At 39.9% G+C, this 20,735-nt stretch overlaps 1 protein-coding gene across 1 annotated transcript in view; it reads right to left on the minus strand.

The window, feature by feature from the left end:
* myt1lb (myelin transcription factor 1-like, b) overlaps positions 1-20,735 on the minus strand; it is a 314,795-nt gene that overhangs the window by 201,112 nt on the left and 92,948 nt on the right. The window contains exon 5 of the mRNA XM_060934686.1: positions 8,700-8,762. Coding sequence (XP_060790669.1) covers positions 8,700-8,762 — 63 coding nt within the window. The remainder of the gene's footprint in view (positions 1-8,699; positions 8,763-20,735) is intronic.

Genomic DNA, 20,735 nt, shown 5'->3' on the forward strand with positions numbered 1-20,735 from the left:
CATCCATCCATCCATCCATCCATCCATCCATCCATCCATCCATCCATCCATCTGTAGCAGCTTATCCTTTTCTACAGGGTTGCAGGCAAGCTGGAGCCTATCCCAGCTGACTATGGACGAGAGGCGGGGTACACCCTGGACAAGTCGCCAGGTCATCACAGGGTTGACAAAGAGACAAACAACCATTCACACCTACGGTCAATTTAGAGTCACCAGTTAGCCTAACCTGCATGTCTTTGGACTGTGGGGGAAACCGGAGCATTTTTGTCGACATTTATTGGTAAACTACAAAACTAGAAATTAATACAAACAACAACGAATGATGAACAAAATGTGATCTACGAAAAGACTTAGAAAGAGGGTAGAAAGTGGAACAGAAAGATTTTCTGATGCAGGTTAAACATTATCAGTTCATTTGTTTACAAACAATAGAATTACTTCCTCATTTACGTAAACACCAACTTTGATATATTTATCTAAAATATATTTTGTCCTAAATATAAGTCTAGGTAAAACAAATTTTAAATAAAAACTATGTTTTGTTAACTTAATATTACATACTGTTTTTTTTTTTAAAATAATCATCTGGATGTCGATAATTGTGGAACAGTGTCGATAATTGTGGATAAAGGTGTCATGTGATCTGATACGCTAAGTAATCGGGAATCAACTCATTTTTTTTTCCAGTGGAAGTTTGAGTAATTATTCATGCACAATTTATGTATTGAAAGTCTTTTATACTTTTGCAACGGCCAAAAGATTGTTAAGGTGTCAATAATTGTAGCTGCTCTATTATTATTATTATTATTATACATTCAATGGAACAAACATGACAGCCATATTTGTTTACAAATTGCCACAGTCGATTGCTAGTGCGGAAGTTTTACGTGTAATATGTATCTTATGGCATGTTCAATTCACTGCGACAGCTTACTCCGGGCGCCACCGGTGAACAAAGAAATGCTTGTGCGCACGCACAGCAGAAAACTTTCTCACTGAATATTCGCACCAGCTCTGACATGTGACGTCATGTTGTCTTGACAACCATGCAATATCTCATCTCATCTCATTATCTCTAGCCGCTTTATCCTTCTACAGGGTCGCAGGCAAGCTGGAGCCTATCCCAGCTGACTACGGGTGAAAGGCGGGGTACACCCTGGACAAGTCGCCAGGTCATCACAGGGCTGACACATAGACACAGACAACCATTCACACTCACATTCACACCTACGGTCAATTTAGAGTCACCAGTTAACCTAACCTGCATGTCTTTGGACTGTGGGGGAAACCGGAGCACCCGGAGGAAACCCATGCAGACACGGGGAGAACATGCAAACTCCGCACAGAAAGGCCCTCGCCGGCCCCGGGGCTCGAACCCAGGACCTTCTTGCTGTGAGGCGACAGCGCTAACCACTACACCACCGTGCCGCCCCCATGCAATATCGTAAACCATATTCAATGCTCATTCTCCATTGGGTAGAGTGATGTAATACATGTAGAATAAGCGATATGCTAACGGTATTGCATGCTATCGAACCGAATGAATGAAACCTGCTAGAAGGGAATAGAACACATGTTTTGATTCCATCGAAAAAGTGTCCTGGATGTATAATAATAACTAATATACTGGAAATTTCTTTGTATAGAGATTTCAATTCCACTTTCCAAACAGAAGGCATTATGTATATTAACGTGTGTATGACAGTATTATACACTTTTCTTCGTCGTGTTTCATCTACAGTGCTGTACGGTATGTCATTCTGGAAACATCCAAAATGCCATTTTTACACCTTTATAATGTATTTGAATAATTATAAACATAAAAATATTTTGTACATTGATTTTATCGTAACATTATTCTCAGTGGTATACACACTGCTCAGTCATTTTGCAATTAACCACAGTGTTTCTTACACTTTTTTTTTTAAATTTGCCTCGACTTAGCATCCACTCCAGAGCTGTAAGTGCATTAGTTTTTATACCAGAGTGCTGTTGAATTCTCAAATCTGATTGGCCAGAAGGTGTTGATTCATTTTCCATGACAGCAGCTCTGACAGTAATTCCAGCAGCAATTCAAATCACAGGTTGTTGTTTTTTTTTTTTAATTAGTGCACTCGTAATAATATGCTCTCACATTTATATAGTAATAACTTACACAGGGACTTGTGCAGTGGATGCGTAATCATAACCAGTTGGTCAACATGCTGCTGTTTAAAAGTATAATCATTGATACAGTGAAGCTTTCTGTCAGGAGACATTGATTTAATATTTATAGAAGGATTTGTAAAAGTCAGTACGTTTTCAGGATCGAGGACTGAGGCTAATGTAGAGGATATCGGGCTGTTCTACAGAACCCCTCTCCAAAAAGGCATGCTCGATCATTAATATGCAAATTGTACTGAAATGTGCAGGAATATTTATGCAGTGAGCTGCTTGAAACCTCCTGAGGAAAATATTTTGCATTGTAAAGCCAAGTGCAGGGTTCATGTCCAGAAATGCATATTTTTTCAGCCAAATGGGTCTTGAACAAATGCCAGAACTGAACGTCTGAACGTCTGATAATTTCAATTGTTATTTAACAAAGAAAAATGTAGAATCTTGGATACAGGGTTCTCTAATTGATATCTATTTCACATTTACGGAAGGAGTGTCCAGTGTCAGTGCTTTGTAAAGGTGAGTTAGGTGATCCTCCATGGGAGAGTCATCAGAACAGAGAAGTTTCTGGATTCTTTCTAATATGACCAGCTGCATTTTTTTTCTTGCTAGCGTCAAGAGAAAGAAAAGAAGAAAGGCTGACAGGAGAAACAAATATGGCTTGTGGATGTTGCATGATATTTAATGTAACTATAAATGTTAAAAAGATGATATCCATCCATCCATCCATCCATCCATCCATCCATCCATCCATCCATCCATCCATCCATCCATCCATCCATCCATCGGTTATCCTACTGAGGGTGAGCTGGAGCCAATCCCAGCTTCGGGTGAGAGGCGGGGCGCACCCTATACAGCAGTGGCGAAGCGTTAGTATTAGAGCTGGGACTTGAGCTCAGCCAAAACGTAGCCGGACACCAAAAAAGCAACAGGGCAAATTATTTTGCAAGGGATTAGCGGCAGGCTGCCAGGTCACTCTGTTGTGTGTAGCTGTCGATGTTGATTTTAAAAGTAACTCAGTAAATTACACAGGGAAATGAATACTTAAGTCTGAGTGAAAAATACTGCAACATGGAAGAAGAGTCTGGAGACAGAAATCTTAGTTTCTCGGTCGTTAGCCCGTGCTGCATGATCTCGATATCACTAGCTTGAGCGCTTTATTAGCATTCGCTAACACTACTGATGAATGCTACACCGGCTGGAAAATGACTTCACTGCTGCGTTGACGGCGCCGACTCGCAGTTAAGCTCACACTGGCCTTCGAGAGGGCTGAGGGTGATACATTTTTGGTCCCTCCCACTACAAATCAATATCTGATTGGTTAATTCATCTGTCACTTCCTATATAAGCATACACTGCCATGGCCTTCTGCTCCGGCAATGAAGTTCTCACCAATGAGTGAGCAGCTCTAAACTTTTCTTAGCCTAGAGACAACAAACAAATAAAATCTTTTCATTTCTGAAGCAAATTTGATAGAAAATGAGGCCGAATTAGAATTAGAAGAGAATAATTATCATGAAATTATGAAAATTTGAAAGAAATTAAATATAACATTTGAGATGCTGGGCGGCACGGTGGTATAGTGGTTAGTGCTGTCGCCTCACAGCAAGAAGGTCTGGGTTCGAGCCCCGTGGCCGGCGAGGGCCTTTCTGTGCGGAGTTTGCATGTTCTCCCCGTGTCCGCATGGGTTTCCTCCGGGTGCTCCGGTTTCCCCCACAGTCCAAAGACATGCAGGTTAGGTTAACTGGTGACTCTAAATTGACCGTAGGTGTGAATGTGAGTGTGAATGGTTGTCTGTGTCTATGTGTCAGCCCTGTGATGACCTGGCGACTTGTCCAGGGTGTACCCCGCCTTTCGCCCGTAGTCAGCTGGGATAGGCTCCAGCTTGCCTGCGACCCTGTAGAACAGGATAAAGCGGCTAGAGATAATGAGATGAGATGAGATTTGAGATGCTGATATGTTTGGGCCTTCTCTGAAAGCCTAGAAGGCCCTGACGCTTCCCCTCTGCTGTACAGGTAAACGTATGATGTGCTGTTTTGAATACATACAAATTGCAATCATTGGGAAATCATTGTCATGTAAGAGGAATTCAACTACTTCAAGATATGCTGTTAGAGGAAAATAATCAACTCTGTGTTGTGTCTGCATCACATCCATGACACTGTTCATGGCATTATTTTCCTATGACAGCGTTTTATTACCTCACTGTGACGGACTAAGCGGAGCGAGGTATTGTAATCAGTGCGGTTGGTTTGTTTGTTTGTTTGTTTGTTTGTGCGTCTGTATGTTAACAATCTAGCGTCTAGACGGTTGCACCGATTGACTTCAAATTTTCAGGGTAGGTGGGCAATGGTCTGTAGATTACCTGATTAAATTTTGGGGGTAATCGGGTCAAGCTGAAGGTCAAGGTCACCGGAAAGGTCAACCTTTCGGTCAAAATAACATATTTTCCATAATTAAAAAACAGTTGCCGAAAGACAGATGTTTACTATTATGAGCATATAGGAACTCCCATATGGCCTTTCATTTGGCACCATCATCTTTGACCTTGAGTGACCTTGAAAGGTCAAACGTGAAAACGGTTGATGGTAGACAGATATTTACCGGTATCAACTTATAGGAAGTGCCATATGGGCTTTCATTTGACACCATGATCTTTGACCTTGAGTGACCCTGAAAGGTCAAACTGAAGGTCATGGGTTTTCAAAGGGCTATAACTTTAAAATGGTTAATGATAGCCAGATGTTTACCATTATCAACATATAAGAAGTCCCAGATGGACTTTCAGTTGCCACCATGAACATTGACCTTGTTTGTTTGTTTATTTTCATAGGACTATAACCTGACAGCTGATGATTGAGAAATATTACCATTATCTACATATAGGTAGTCCCATATGGGCTTTCATTTAGCACCATAAACATTGACCTTGTTTGTTTGTTTGTTTGTTTGTTTGTTTGTTTGTTTGTTTGTCTGTCTGTCTACAGTGCTGCTTGAAAGTTTGTGAACCCTTTAGAATTTTCTATGTTTCTGCATAAATCTGACTTAAAACATCATCAGATTTTCACACAAGTCCTAAAAGTAGATAAAGAGAACCCAGTTAAACAAATGAGACAAAAATATTATACTTGGTCATTTATTTATTGAGGAAAATGATCCAATATTACATATCTGTGAGTGGCAAAAGTATGTGAACCTCTAGGATTAGCAGTTAATTTGAAGGTGAAATTAGAGTCAGGTGTTTTCAATCAATGGGATGACAATCAGGTGTGAGTGGGCACCCTGTTTTATTTAAAGAACAGGGATCTATCAAAGTCTGATCTTCACAACATGTCTGTGGAAGTGTATCATGGCACGAACAAAGGAGATGTCTGAGGACCTCAGAAAAAGTGTTTTTGATGCTCATCAGGCTGGAAAAGGTTACAAAACCATCTCTAAAGAGTTTGGACTCCACCAATCCACAGTCAGACAGATTGTGTACAAATGGAGGAAATTCAAGACCATTGTTACCCTCCCCAGGAGTGGTCCACCAACAAAGATCACTCCAAGAGCAAGGCGTGTAATAGTTGTCGAGGTCACAAAGGACCCCAGGGTACCTTCTAAGCAACTGAAGGCCTCTCTCACATTGGCTAATGTTAATGTTCATGAGTCCACCATCAGAAAAACACTGAACAACAATGGTGTGCATGGCAGGGTTGCAAGGAGAAAGCCACTGCTCTCCAAAAAGAACATTGCTGCTCATCTGCAGTTTGCTAACGATAATGTGGACAAGCCAGAAGGCTATTAGAAAAATGTTTTGTGGATGGATGAGACCAAAATAGAACTTTTTGGTTTAAATTAGAAGCGTTATGTTTGGAGAAAGGAAAACACTGCATTCCAGCATAAGAACCTTATCCCATCTGTGAAACATGGTGGTGGTAGTATCATGGTTTGGGCCTGTTTTGCTGCATCTGAGCCAGGACAGCTTGCCATCATTGATGGAACAATGAATTCTGAATTATACCAGTGAATTCTAAAGGAAAATGTCAGGACATCTGTCCATAAGCTGAATCTCAAGAGAAGGTGGGTCATGCAGCAACACAACGACCCTCAGCACACAAGTCGTTCTACCAAAGAATGGTTAAAGAAGAATAAAGTTAATGTTTTTGAATGGCCAAGTCAAAGTCCTGACCTTAATCCAATCGGAATGTTGTGGAAGGACCTGAAGTGAGCAGTTCATGTGAGGAAACCCACCAACATCCCAGAGTTGAAGCTGTTCTGTACGGAGGAATGGGCTAAAATTCCTCCAAGCCGGTGTGCAGGACTGATCAACAGTTACTGGAAATGTTTATTTGCAGTTATTGTTGCACAAGGGGGTCACACCAGATACTGAAAGCAAAGGTTCACATACTTTTGCCACTCACAGATATGTAATATTGGATCATTTTCCTCAATAAATAAATGACCAAGTATAATATTTTTGTCTCATTTGTTTAACTGGGTTCTCTTTATCTACTTTTAGGACTTGTGTGAAAATCTGATGATGTTTTAGGTCATATTTATGCAGAAATATAGAAAATTCTAAAGGGTTCACAAACTTTCAAGCACCACTGTATTTGTGTGTGTGTGTGTGTGTGTGTCTGACTGTTAACAATCTAGCGTCTATACGGTTGCACCAATTGACTTCAAATTTTCAGGGTAGTTGGGCAATGGTCCGTAGATTACCTGATTAAATTTTTTGGGGGTAATCGGGTCAAGATGAAGATCAAGGTCACCGGAAAGTTAACCCTTTCAGTCAAAATCGTGGTTGCCCAGGGCTCTGTGCTTTAGTGCTTGGCGTGGTGTTCCGAGCGATGTTGCTCGGTGGCGTCACGGCGGCTGTGCAGGCGGTCTGGGACATACCAACGCTCTGCGGGGCAGTGCTTCTGTGCTTGCTTTTTGGATCCATGCCGTGGTGTTCCGAGTGATGCTGCTGGTGGCATCACAGCGGCTTCGCAACAGTTGTGCTGGCGGTGTGGGATTTGTTTTCCTGCGCCTTCTGGTGGGACTGTGGCTGCTACACCACTGGAATGACATCCTGGCCTCTATTTGGTGGACTTTTTGAAAGAAATAATTTATTTATTTATTTATTTATTTATTCCCTGTAATTGTAAAGCGACCTTGGGTTTTGAGAAAGGCACTATATAAATTGAACTTATTATTATTAAAATAACACATTTTCCATTATAACTCAAAAATGGTTGCCGATAGACAGATGTTTACTATTATGAGCGTATAAGAACTCCCATATGACCTTTCATTTAGCACCATGATCTTTGACCTTGAGTCACCTTGAAAAGTCAAACTCAAGGTCACAGATTTTCAGAGGGCTGTAATTTGAAAACGGTTGATGGTAGACAGATATTTGATGGTAGACAGATAAACTTATAGTAAGTGCCATATGGGCTTTCATTTGGCACCATGATCTTTGACCTTGAGTGACCTTGAAAGGTCAAACTGAAGGTCATGGATTTTCATAGGACTATAACCTGACAGCTGATGATTGAGAAATATTACGATTATCAACATATAGGAATAAAATAAGTGCTGAAGGGTGAGGTTTGTTTTGCCTGGCAACTTGTTCCTTACTAAGATCAGTGGCTTATTAAGTTTACAGGTTTAGTAACAACGAAACTGACAGTCCAGTATTGTGCACTTTCAACAAAATGGATTATATATTACCGAGAACATTGATTTCACATTTTTTAAACACTGGTATATATTCCGACTACTAACAAGTGTTTTTTTTTTATTTTCCTTGAAAAGCATGAGAGATTTAATCCATCATAAACCTATAATCTTTGTGCAATGATGCTTGTCAGTCAGCAGAAGGTCACTTAGCATGCTCAGCAGTGCCTTTCATTGAAATTATTTTCAACATACTAATTGAAGTCATTTCTATTTTTTGCAGTCACTTGCACATTGTACATTAATCACACCATTATTTTGTCTGCACAAATGGTACCATCTGCTTTGTAGGTCAACTGAGATTTCAATGTTGATTGGATATTGACTGTCAAATTACCAATTTCACCCAAACGGGAAGCTAATGTGGAGCATATAGGGCTGATCTGCAGAATCCACGCACACCACCACCCCTAAAAAAAAGGCATGTCTGACCATTAATATGCAAATTGTACTGAAATTTGCAGGAATATTTATGCAGTGAAGTGCCTTGAAACTTCCCCGGGAAAATATTTTGCATCATAAAGCCAAGCGCAAGGTTTATGTGGAGAAATGTATATTTTCTCAGTCACTGGGGTTCTAAGCCTGTAAAAATGCCAGAAAGGAACTGCTGGTAATTTCTCCTTGAGATGTGATTAGGGCACAGTGGCAAGAAGAGAGCCTCATTTCAGACCAATGGCTTATAGGAAATTGGGAGATATGGTGGGTGCATTTTGGACAATGGAGCTTAAAACGACATACAGGATCGAGAAGTAGAAACTCTGGACCCACAGCATGTGGAGACTTTGGAGACTATTTATCTATCGATCAGCAATGTAATGAGAAAAGTTAGCACCCTTTACCTTTGATGTCTTGCATATTTTCCACTGATGTGCCCACTCCCATCACAAAGAGGTGCTGGGCAGCTAAAATAGAAAGAAATACATGATGGGTACTCAGCTGGATGGATTGGGTCAAGGACCTCTAAACCTATGTAAGCACATACATGCATATTGCATTATCTCTGAATGTGTCTCGTATACTGTATGTCCACTTTATTCCCCAAAGCTACATCTCTCATATGATTGCTGCTCCATATCTGCTCAGGCCAGATATCAGTGCATACATAGTCAAACTGTAATTTTTTTTCTGCCAGCTATCTCATCTCGAGAGAGCACTACCACTGATCACATATTATTGGCATTATAGATGCCTCATCCTGTAGCTCGCCTTCATATTGTCATATCGATCAGCTGATTAATTGCTGTCTTTGTGAAGCACAATAAACTGACAAAACGATTGGAATTTTGACGATGTTTTGGTTTGTCCTGAGTCTTAGAGTAAATCTATAAAGGGAATGGTGCATCAGAGCATCAGAGTATTTCTCACTTTATTTCCCTTATCAATAGCTGAATCAGTGAATTCGTACAGCATATATTCTACCCACATTCACTGGATATGAGCAATCGTGTGCTCTGATTGGCTACTCTACTACGAGGATATCAGCTCATATACCATGAGTAGAGAAAAACAAAATGGCAGCTTTGTTATCAAGTATTTAACAGAAATAGCTACAAGAATATAGGGTTGTTGGGGTTTTTACCTCGCCCGAGACGGAGTCCACCAGGGGGCGAGGTATTGTTTTTGGTGCGGTTTGTTTGTTTGTTAATGATGTTACAGGAAAATGGCTGGACCAATCTTCATGAAACTTTCAGGATAGATGGGTATTGGTCTTAAATAGAAGCGCCAACATTTGGGGGGTCATCCGGTCAAGGTCAAGGTTTTTGTGGCTACTGCTTCATATAGAAGCAGTAGCCACTAAGTCATCATGCTGTAAGAATGTAAGAGTGTAAAAATTGTGCAATACACTGTGTTCTGATTGGCTGAAAGCCATAAGCAGTACAGTGTGTTCTGATTGGCTGAGAGCAGCAGAGAATCAGAATCAGAACCATGTTTATTGGCCAAGTATGTTCACATAAGGTTAAAATCAAGGTCACCAAAAAGGTCAAAATCATTTTTTTTCGCAATATCTTCCTTCATATTCATCATAAGTGCTACCGGGCAAGGTTGGTTTTGCCTGGCAACACTTGTTTTGTTTTGTTTTGTTTGTTTGTTTGTTTGTTTGTTTGTTTGTTTGTTTGTTTGTTTTTCCAATATCTCCTGTTCCACACTTCACCTTTAAGTTGGTTTGCCAACTGACAAAAAAAAAAACCCTAAGCAAGAAGAAGATGAAGAGCAAAATGGTGGAGCGTGTTGCTGAACCAACCGAGGACGAAATAAAAACTCTACTCGAAAACAAAACCCCCCAAAAATACAAAAAAAAGCAACACAATATGGAATGAAAGTATGGCAAGAACATATCTTTTTTTATTTTTCAAGAATTATTATTATTATAGCATTTTTTCACAAATTGCTCCTGTCATTTCACTGATTTGTTTACATTCTAAGCGGAAATTATTTTGTCGGACTTTTTGCATGAAGTTTTCATTTATTGAATTTGCGAAAAATAAAAATAAAAATGCTCTGTTTCTGAAATCCAGTGAATGTGGATAGAATAAAACAGTTATTCCATGAAATCGAGTCGTACATGGCTTATATCCAACTTGGTGCTACGCACCTCATTGGCTGTCAGCTCGTGTATGACTCAATTTCTCAGTTTTGTGGAATAGATAGATAGATAGATAGATAGATAGATAGATAGATAGATAGATAGATAGATAGATAGATAGATAGATAGATAGATAGATAGATATGATCACAGTTCCCCATTGCAGAAAGTTTGTCAAGAACTTGTAAGCACTACCAGTTCATAGTTTGATATAAAGTACAGCATCATTTATTTGCAGATACAATAGACTGATGAAGGACAAGCAGCAGCACCACAGCCTCACAGCACAACATCATCTCTGCTGATACTGTACTCATCAAAGGAATAAACAAGATCACTGGTTCAATGCCAGTCACTGATTCATCATAGAGAGCAGGCGATTATGTTTTCTTCTGCAAAATCATGAATTGCAGCTATCAAAAGTACTGGAATTACAAAAGCAGACACAACACTCCTGAAATGTCCTGATTCGAAATAACATTACGGTAAACATGACTCTAACAATACGCACAACAATAATGTCTGGGAAAGTGTATTGTATTTAGAAGACAATAGGAATATTTTTATTGGCGCTCATAAAGTAACACTGTATTTTAAGGAATATAAGATCTTGTTCTTTGTTCAGTAAAGCCCAAATTAGACATTTGTGAATAACGTATTCACTTTGAATGAGACTTTAATCAAGTACATAATTATGTATACTGCAGGTTCATAGTTGCTGATCTATTGTGTGAAAGTCATAGTCAGCAAATAAGTTTGTTGAAAAAAAGAACAAATTCGGACATAAGTTTCTTAAAATAAAGTGTTATGACCCCCATGTCAAAAAGTCAAAGTCCCTCCCTCGCCAGAGTCTGGTCTTCCTTGGCAGTCTCCTGTCCCAGTACTAACCAGCTCTTTGAGGCGTACGGGTGCAGCGCCGATCTCCGTTTCAATAGCCCTCGGCCTCTTGCCTATGCAGCTAGGGTTACAGTGGGGGGGGGGGGGTCCTCTGATAACTGTGAGAGCTTGGCTTCTCCACTCGTATCTATATTGCAGTGTGCCTTGCCAGATGGTAGTAGGTACCATTGTTATGATGGTCTTTGGTATGACCCGACCGCTAGTAGAACTCTTGGTCAAGAGGCAGACACGCTAACCACGAAGCCAACTCGCGGTATGAACCCTGTGTAGTGCAACTACATGTACAGTGGTGCTTGAAAGTTTGTGAACCCTTTAGAATTCTCTATATTTCTGCATAAATATGACCTAAAACATCATCAGATTTTCACACAAGTCCTAAAAGTAGATAAAGAGAACCCAGTTAAACAAATGAGACAAAAATATTATACTTGGTCATTTATTTATTGAGGAAAATGATCCAATATTACATATCTGTGAGTGGCAAAAGTATGTGAACCTCTAGGATTAGCAGTAAATTTGAAGGTGAAATTAGAGTCAGGTGTTTTCAATCAATGGGATGACAATCAGGTGTGAGTGGGCAGCCTGTTTTATTTAAAGAGCAGGGATCTATCAAAGTCTGATCTTCACAACACATGTTTGTGGAAGTGTATCATGGCACGAACAAAGGAGATTTCTGAGGACCTCAGAAAAAGTGTTGTTGATGCTCATCAGGCTGGAAAAGGTTACAAAACCATCTCTAAAGAGTTTGGACTCCACCAATCTACAGTCAGACAGATTGTGTACAAATGGAGGAAATTCAAGACCATTGTTACCCTCCCCAGGAGTGGTCGACCAGCAAAGATCACTCCAAGAGCAAGGCGTGTAATAGTCGTTGAGGTCACAAAAGACCCCAGGGTAACTTCTGAGCAACTGAAGGCCTCTCTCACATTGGCTAATGTTAATGTTCATGAGTCCACCATCAGGAGAACACTGAACAACAATGGTGTACATGGCAGAGTTGCAAGGAGAAAGCCACTGCTCTCCAAAAAGAACATTGCTGCTCATCTGCAGTTTGCAAAAGATCACGTGGACAAGCCAGAAGGTTATTGGAAAAATGTTTTGTGGACGGATGAGACCGAAATAGAACTTTTTGGTTTAGATGAGAAGTGTTATGTTTGGAGAAAGGAAAGCACTGCATTCTAGCATAAGAACCTTATCCCATCTGTGAAACATGATGGTGGCAGTATCATGGTTTGGGCCTGTTTTGCTGCATCTGGGCCAGGACGGCTTGCCATCATTGATGGAACAATGAACTCTGAATTATACCAGCGAATTCTAAAGGAAAATGTCAGGACATCTGTCCATGAAGTGAATCTCAAGAGAAGGTGGATCATGCAGCAAGACAACGACCCTAAGCACACAAGTCGTTCTACCAAAGAATGGTTAAAGAGGGATAAAGTTAATGTTTTGGAATGGCCAAGTCAAAGTCCTGACCTTAATCCAATCGAAATGTTGTGGAAGGACCTGAAGCGAGCAGTTCATGTGAGGAAACCCACCAACATCCCAGAGTTGAAGCTGGTCTGTACGGAGGAATGGGCTAAAATTCCTCCATGCCGGTGTGCAGGACTGATCAACAGTTACCACAAACGTTTAGCTGCAGTTATTGCTGCACAAGGGGGTCACACCAGATACTGAAAGCAAAGGTTCCCATACTTTTGTCACTCACAGATATGTAATATTGGATCATTTTCCTCAATAAATAAATGACCAAGTATAATATTTTTGTCTCATTTGTTTAACTGGGTTCTCTTTATCAACTTTTAGGACTTGTGTGAAAATCTGATGATGTTTTAGGCCATGTTTATGCAGAAATATAGAAAATTCTAAAGGGTTCACAAACTTTCAAGCACCACTGTATTTGCCCTGTCATCCAGAGATCATGAGTTTGAATTCCGACTATGCCATAGCCAACTACGGCTGGGAGCCATGAGAGCAAAATTGGCCATGATCTCTCTCTCTCTCTCTCTCTCTCTCTCTCTCTCAGTGACAGTAGACAATAGTGCACATCTGTGAGTTCATGGATGTAGAATAGGGCAGATAGCGTTTTCTTCAGAGTGTGTTTGGCTGTCTTGGGACAATGCATGAGCAGCAGTTCAAAGAGATGCAGAAGTAGGCTTCACCTGTCTCAGAAGAAGCACATACTAGTCCCATCCTGCATGGTTGATAGATATCATGTGATATGGGAGAATTCATTCATCTTCAGTGAACACTTGTTCATGGTCTTGGTAGACCTGGATCTTATCCACTGGGTGTGATGTGAATATACACCCTGGATTAGGGTGCATCAGTTGCCCTCACTTTCATAAAATCTGATGCATTTTTGTTTGGGTGTTCCTTTTCACCAATAAAGACATCCTGTAAAATTTTTTGACCATATTCAAAAGTCTAATGGTGGCACCATGAGGTTCATTTTTTGCCAAAAAACGCTTATTTTATGTTTTCGCGTAAGGTTTGAATCACAATGTTGGACTCCATTTATTGATTTCTTGTGACCTGGAGATCATGTTAAGAACCTTTGCAAGGGATTGAGAAGCATTAATGTGATTCATAATACATTTGTATTGTTTAAAAGTAGTTGAACAATGATTCAATGAACAACTAAAACTCAAACTGTGCTTGATAATATATTTAGAATATGTACTAAAAATGTGTATCTAAGATATTTGGTATACTCCATAAGGTGCCATAATGTTTCATGAAAAGTGATCGAAATTTTGTCATAAAAGTCATAAAATAGCAGCTTTTTCCATAACTTTGAGCTCCAGGTGCCACCATTAAACTTTTGAATTTTGTCAAAATATTTCACCCAGTGTGTTTTCTTACCAAAAGGAACATAAAAACAAAAACACATCATGATCGGAGGAACTTTTCATTTTTAGGGGGCAACTGATGCACCCTACCCTGGATGCGATGCCAGTCCATTGCAGGTTATGTCCACACTGTACACAATCATTTACACCTGGGGCAGTTGAACATAACCGTTTCACCTTTTTGGGAGGTGGGAGAAACGTAGAGAACCCCTGGTGACATGAGGAGAACTCTGGAGAGCATGACCACCCTACAGCTATGAGGCAGCAACACTACATCACCGTGCCACCTACTGAGTGTAATATTTTACAATTAAGTCAATATGCCATCAACCAACACAAGATAATGTGTTCACCAACATCCAGTACAACCGAATGTCTAGGCACTTTTCACATCATACAAAAAAATAAAGTAGACTCACCAACCATTTTAATAGGAACTTGTTCTTGATTCTAAGATTCCCGTTCTTGGCTGGCAGGAGAACAGAAGACCCAATGTGGTCTTCTGTTCTGCTGTTGCATGCTGAGATGCTTTTCTGCTCAGCATGGTTGTAAAGAGTTGCTATGAGTTACTATATCCTCGAACCAATCTGACCATTTTCCTCTGAGCTCTCTTATCAACAAGGCATTTTTTTCCACCCACAGAACTGTCGCTCACTCACTTAGTTTCTGAAATACTCAAACCAGTCCATCTGGCTCAAACCAACACCCATGCCACAGTGAAAGAAACTCATATTTGGAGATCACCATTTTTCCCATTCTGATGTTTGAACATTGTGAACATTAACTGAAACTCTTGATCTGTACCTGCATGATTTGATGCACTGTGCTGCTGACTAGAGATTTTCTGATTACGTAACTGCATAAAACAGCGGGTGTACGTATGGGTGTTCCTAACAAAGTGGCTGGTGAGTGTACAGTACCGTTCAAAAGTTCGGGGTCACCCAGACAATTTTGTGTTTTCCATGAAAAGTCACACTTTTATTTACCACCGTAAGTTGTAAAATGAATAGAAAATATAGTCAAGACATGTTTCTGGCCATTTTGAGCATTTAATCGACCCCACAAATGTGATGCTCCAGAAACTCAATCTGCTCAAAGGAAGGTCAGTTTTATAGCTTCTCTAAAGAGCTCAACTGTTTTCAGCTGTGCTAACATGATTGTACAAGGGTTTTCTAATCATCCATTAGCCTTCTGAGGCAATGAGCAAACACATTGTACCATTAGAACACTGGAGTGAGAGTTGCTGGAAATGGGCCTCTATACACCTATGGAGATATTGCACCAAAAACCAGACATTTGCAGCTAGAATAGTCATTTACCACATTAGCAATGTATAGAGTGGATTTCTGATTAGTTTAAAGTGATCTTCATTGAAAAGAACAGTGCTTTTCTTTCAAAAATAAGGACATTTCAAAGTCACCCCAAACTTTTGAACAGTAGTGTATATACCGTACATGTATATGTGTGTATGTTAGCACACTTCCAGCTGTAGTGGGCTGTAAATTGTTCCGCAGCATTTCGTCCTAATAGAAATGAGACATTTCCAGCAGCTGATGTATTCTTTTTCATCACACTCATCATCCTCCCTTGCATTTACAGTAGGTCAAACGTATTTGCTATACTCCTGTTTGTTCTGCTGGTGCTGTTTCATCTCTCAAACTCAGTGGGTGCCAAGTCTTATAAAAGTGCAATTCATTCCTATTACCAAGTTAACCTTTGTCAAAGACTTCATTAATCATGCTTTCACAAACAGAATTATTAAAATGCTACTGCAACACGCAATGATACAGCACTCGGTGCTCCAACTACAACAGTGTTGCCTTTCCAGGAGCAAACAAGATCGTTTCAGCGAGCACTCATGGTGGTTACTCGCATGAAATGATAATTGTATCTTCTCAGAATATGCTATTTTTTTCGGGATTCTCTAAGCTGATAAAAGAAAGATGAATCCAGGCTAAAAAGGGCCGCCTTAACAAGCAGCCACCCTAGTATCCCTGGGTTTACAGTTATTCAGCAGAAAAGTCTTTTCGCACAAATCCAAAGTCTCTTAGCAAAGCTCTAAGTTGTTTATCACCAGATCCAAGAACACTTAATCTTTATTATGAATACTGACTGATCATGTTTGAAGATGGTTGATGGATTTTTTTTTTAATGAAAGTTGCCGAGATTCCAATCAAAAACGAGCGATCGCATTTCCCCCCTCCGCCATCTTAAAACCGCCATGTTTGATGTCGCCCGTATGTTAGTCTTTATTAAAGCGCTAAGCTTAAATTATATCACACAGTGGATATAAAAAGTCTACACACCCCGTTAAAATGATCGTTTTTTCTGATGTAAAAAAAACAGACCATGATAAATAATTTCAAAACTTTTCCCACCGTTAATGTGACCTATAACCTGTACAATTCAATTGAAAAACAAACAAATTTGTTCGAGGGGAAACATAAAAAAAAAACGTACAATAAGCTGGTTGCATAAGTGTGCACACCCTTAAACTAATACATTTGTTGAATCAGCTTTTGATTTAATTACAGCATTCGGTCTTTTTGGGTCGGAGTCGATCAGCCTGCCACATTTGGCAATATTTGCCCACTCTTCCTTGCAAAAGTGCTCCAAATCTGTCAGATTGTGAGGGCGTGTCTTGTGCACAGCCCTCTTCAGGTCACCCCACAGATTTTCAATTGGATTTAGGTCTGGGCTCTGGTTTTTTGGGGTCATTGTCATGCTGAAAGATGAAATTCCTCTTCATCTTCAGCTTTCTAGCAGACACCTGAAGGCTTTGGGCCAAAATTGACTGGTATTTAGAACTGTTTATAATTCCCTCCACCTCGACTAAAGCCCCTGTTCCAGCTGAAGAAAAACAACCCCAAAACATGATGCTGCCACCACCATGCTTCACCGTGGGTTTGGGGTTCTTTTGGTGATGCGCAGTGTTGTTTTTGCACCAAACATACCTTTTGGAATTGTGGCCAAAGAGTTCAACCTTGGTTTCATCAGACCATAACACATTTTCCCACAGGCTTTTGGGAGAGTTGATGTAATTTTTTGCAAAATTTAGCCGGGCCTGGATGTTTTTCTTTGACCCTACCTCATAGTCCAGACATATGGAGAATACAGGAGATTGTGGTCACATGTAGTACACAACCAGTACTTGCCAGAAATTCCTGCAGCTCCTTCAGTGTTGCTGTAGGCCTCTTGGCAGCCTCCCTGACCAGTTTTCATCTTGTCTTTTCATCAATCTTGGAGGGACGTCCAGTTCTCGGTAATGTCACTGTTGTCCCATATTTTCTCCTCTTCTTGATGACGGTCTTCACTGTGCTCCATGGTATATCTAATGCCGTGGAAATGTTTTTGTCCCCTTCTCCTGACTGATACCTTTCAACAATGAGATCCCTTTGATGCTTTGTAAGCTCTCTGTGAACCCTGGCTTTTGCTGGAAGATGCAACTGAGTAAATGTCTGAACTTTATTTGGGGTTAATCAGAGTCAGTTTAATGGATGGTAGGTGTGAACCCAAAAAGACTGAATGCTGTAATTAAATCAAAAGGTGCTTCAACAAAGTATTAGTTTAAGGGTGTGCACACTTATGCAACCAGCTTATTGTACGTTTTTTTTTTTTTAAATGTATTTCCCCCTAACAGATTTGTTTGTTTTTCAACTGAATTGTACAGGTTATAGGTTACATTAAAGGTGAGAAAAGTTTCAAATTATTTATCGTGGTCTCATTTTTTTACAGCAGAAAAACCGATCATTTTAACGGGGTGTGTTCACTTTTTATAATATCCACTGTATTTATTATTTACAATTTGCTGATTTGATAAAGAATGAAAAGTCAAGCAAAATTTACAAGAAAATAGCTTAAAGAAAGGTTTTTGTTTGCTCTTTATTTTAATTTTTTTTACAAAAGAAACAAGGTCGAAAGAAAAGAAAATTATGTAGCGCCATTTCAATTATTTTATTAAGCTATTTACGTCGCAGCAACACATGTTTCTTGCACATGCGTTAACCGTGGCTATCGATGCATTTCCACACTATGGTGGGTATCATAGTATATGCATCCATTTCTGTTCACCAAGTGCTCAATTAAAAGAAAACAATAGGATTAGAGAAGTGAAAATTTTTTCCATCTATCCCATTGTTATTTCAATGACAGGTTTAAAGAACGACGCAAAAACACAAAAGACTTCCTTGTGCTTTATTGATTTGATAATTTAGTGTTAAGTAACGTTTTTTTATGCTTGGTTCCCACATTGGCGTTTCAGCCTTGATTATGTACAGTGTATCAGGATACATGGCAGTAAGAAAGTAATGCCACAGCATCGCCAGCTTACGTAGCTAATACTCTAGGATGCGTAACACGATCTCCTTGTACGCCAGGGTGCGGCGTATTTTTAAGTCCGCACCTAAAAATCCGTAGCATATACGTAGCAACTTTGATATGTCACACATACGTCACGTGTACGCCATAAAAACGAAAGCTACGTAGCAGTGATGCAGCAGGAACGTTGCTCGAACACCTATTACGCTGTGCGAACGCTTTAGTTGACGTGTCTGATGATGGTGGCTCCAGGGCTTGCTGGGTGAATGGATGCAGCTGACGTCTTCCCTCTTCCCTTGCCCTTCTTGGGTCCTGACTTCTTTGCTGGCATGATGCTTTCTCAACTGTGACAAATGACAATGAACGCAGCATCGGGCCCTCTTTTATACCCACCTGTGAACGCCGCAGATACCCTGCAGGTACGCAGCAGCAACATCACACATAAGAACGAAACGCCACACCAACAAAAGCAATGAAATGGTTACGCCATGGCAACGCATCACATGCCTCAGTACGCCATAACTTTACGTTCCTTGAACCCCATACAAACCCCAGATGTGCCACAGAAACGTCACACATACGCTGTGTACATCGCAAGACTTTAATTTTGGACAAAATACGAAATCTTGGCGTTTGACCCACACGCTGCTTACGTGCCAAGATACGAAACAGTGTGATAGTAGCGTTAGCGGTTGATAGCACTGAACAAAAAAAGAAATATTGAAATCAAATATAAACATGCTGCAACAAAGTGAATTTCCTTGTAAACTAGCCACAGCTTCGAGACTTGTCTTGATGATCAAACAACCCTTTCATCTTAGCATAATCTCTTCTTCTTCATCGTCTTCTTGCTTCACAATTGTTGTATTATGAACAATTGATACATTAATTTTGGCTGTTTTGTCATTCCTGAACATTTATATTGCACTTTTATTTAATTGCCATTCGTTCTAGGATGCTTTAGTGGAAGTTTCTTTCGTTTGTTTACATATCACAACTGTTGGTTACTTCTTCATCGGCAAAGCACATATTGTCAAGCAGGGCAAGAGACATACACTACCGTTCAAAAGTTTGGGGTCACTTTGAAATGTCCTTATTTTTGAAAGAAAAGCACTGTTCTTTTCAATGAAGATCACTTTAAACTAATCAGAAATCCACTCTATACATTGCTAATGTGGTAAATGACTATTCTAGCTGCAAATGTCTGGTTTTTGGTGCAATATCTCCATAGGTGTATAGAGGCCCATTTCCAGCAACTCTCACTCCAGTGTTCTAATGGTACAATGTGTTTGCTCATTGCCTCAGAAGGCTAATGGATGATTAGAAAACCCTTGTACAATCATGTTAGCACAGCTGAAAACAGTTTAGCTCTTTAGAGAAGCTATAAAACTGACCTTCCTTTGAGCAGATTGAGTTTCTAGAGCATCACATTTGTGGGGTCGATTAAATGCTCAAAATGGCCAGAAAAATGTCTCGACTATATTTTCTATTCATTTTACAACTTATGGTGGTAAATAAAAGTGTGACTTTTCATGGAAAACACAAAATTGTCTGGGTGACCCCAAACTTTTGAACGGTAGTGTAATCCCTCGGTTAATTAATTCAGCAAACACGTAATTATTGACAGTCAGTTGAATTTCTGATATGATCAGAAGTGACTGAAGTTATCTATGGAGGTGTCCACAATTCAAGGTTTGTTATGGCTTAACAATATCCAAAGACACCAAAGAATCAGATTTTCAGTCCACATTTCAGGGATCAACAACTGATCCTTAACATTCACAGCAGCAGAAATTCCAGCTTCCAGTCACTAAGCAATCATAATAAACCCCTTTCTAGATCAAGATGAGTATTTTTTTTTCCGATTATTGTGACCAGTTGTGCTAAAGAACATAGAGTTGTGCTAAGAGACTTTAGAACTTGTGCTAAAAGACTTTAGATTTGTGCTAAAAGTCTTGTGCTAAAAGCAGGCTTGTAGTATTTGAGTCCGACTCGTGCCCTAATTTTAAGGACTCGTGACTTGACTTGGACTTGAGCGCTGATGACTCGGACTTGGACTCGGACTCGTGCATTAACTGCATTCGGACTTGTAAATTGGAGACGAGGACTTGGATTTGTTCTTTATTTTTTTGTAACATGCCATAACAATTTGGCATAAGACATTTATATCTACATTAATTTTTGTACTAATTTCGTGCAAGAGTGTCACACCTGCGTGCCTTGGCGTG

The sequence above is a fragment of the Neoarius graeffei genome, chromosome 11 (assembly GCF_027579695.1).
Source record: "Neoarius graeffei isolate fNeoGra1 chromosome 11, fNeoGra1.pri, whole genome shotgun sequence".
NCBI lineage: Eukaryota > Metazoa > Chordata > Actinopteri > Siluriformes > Ariidae > Neoarius > Neoarius graeffei.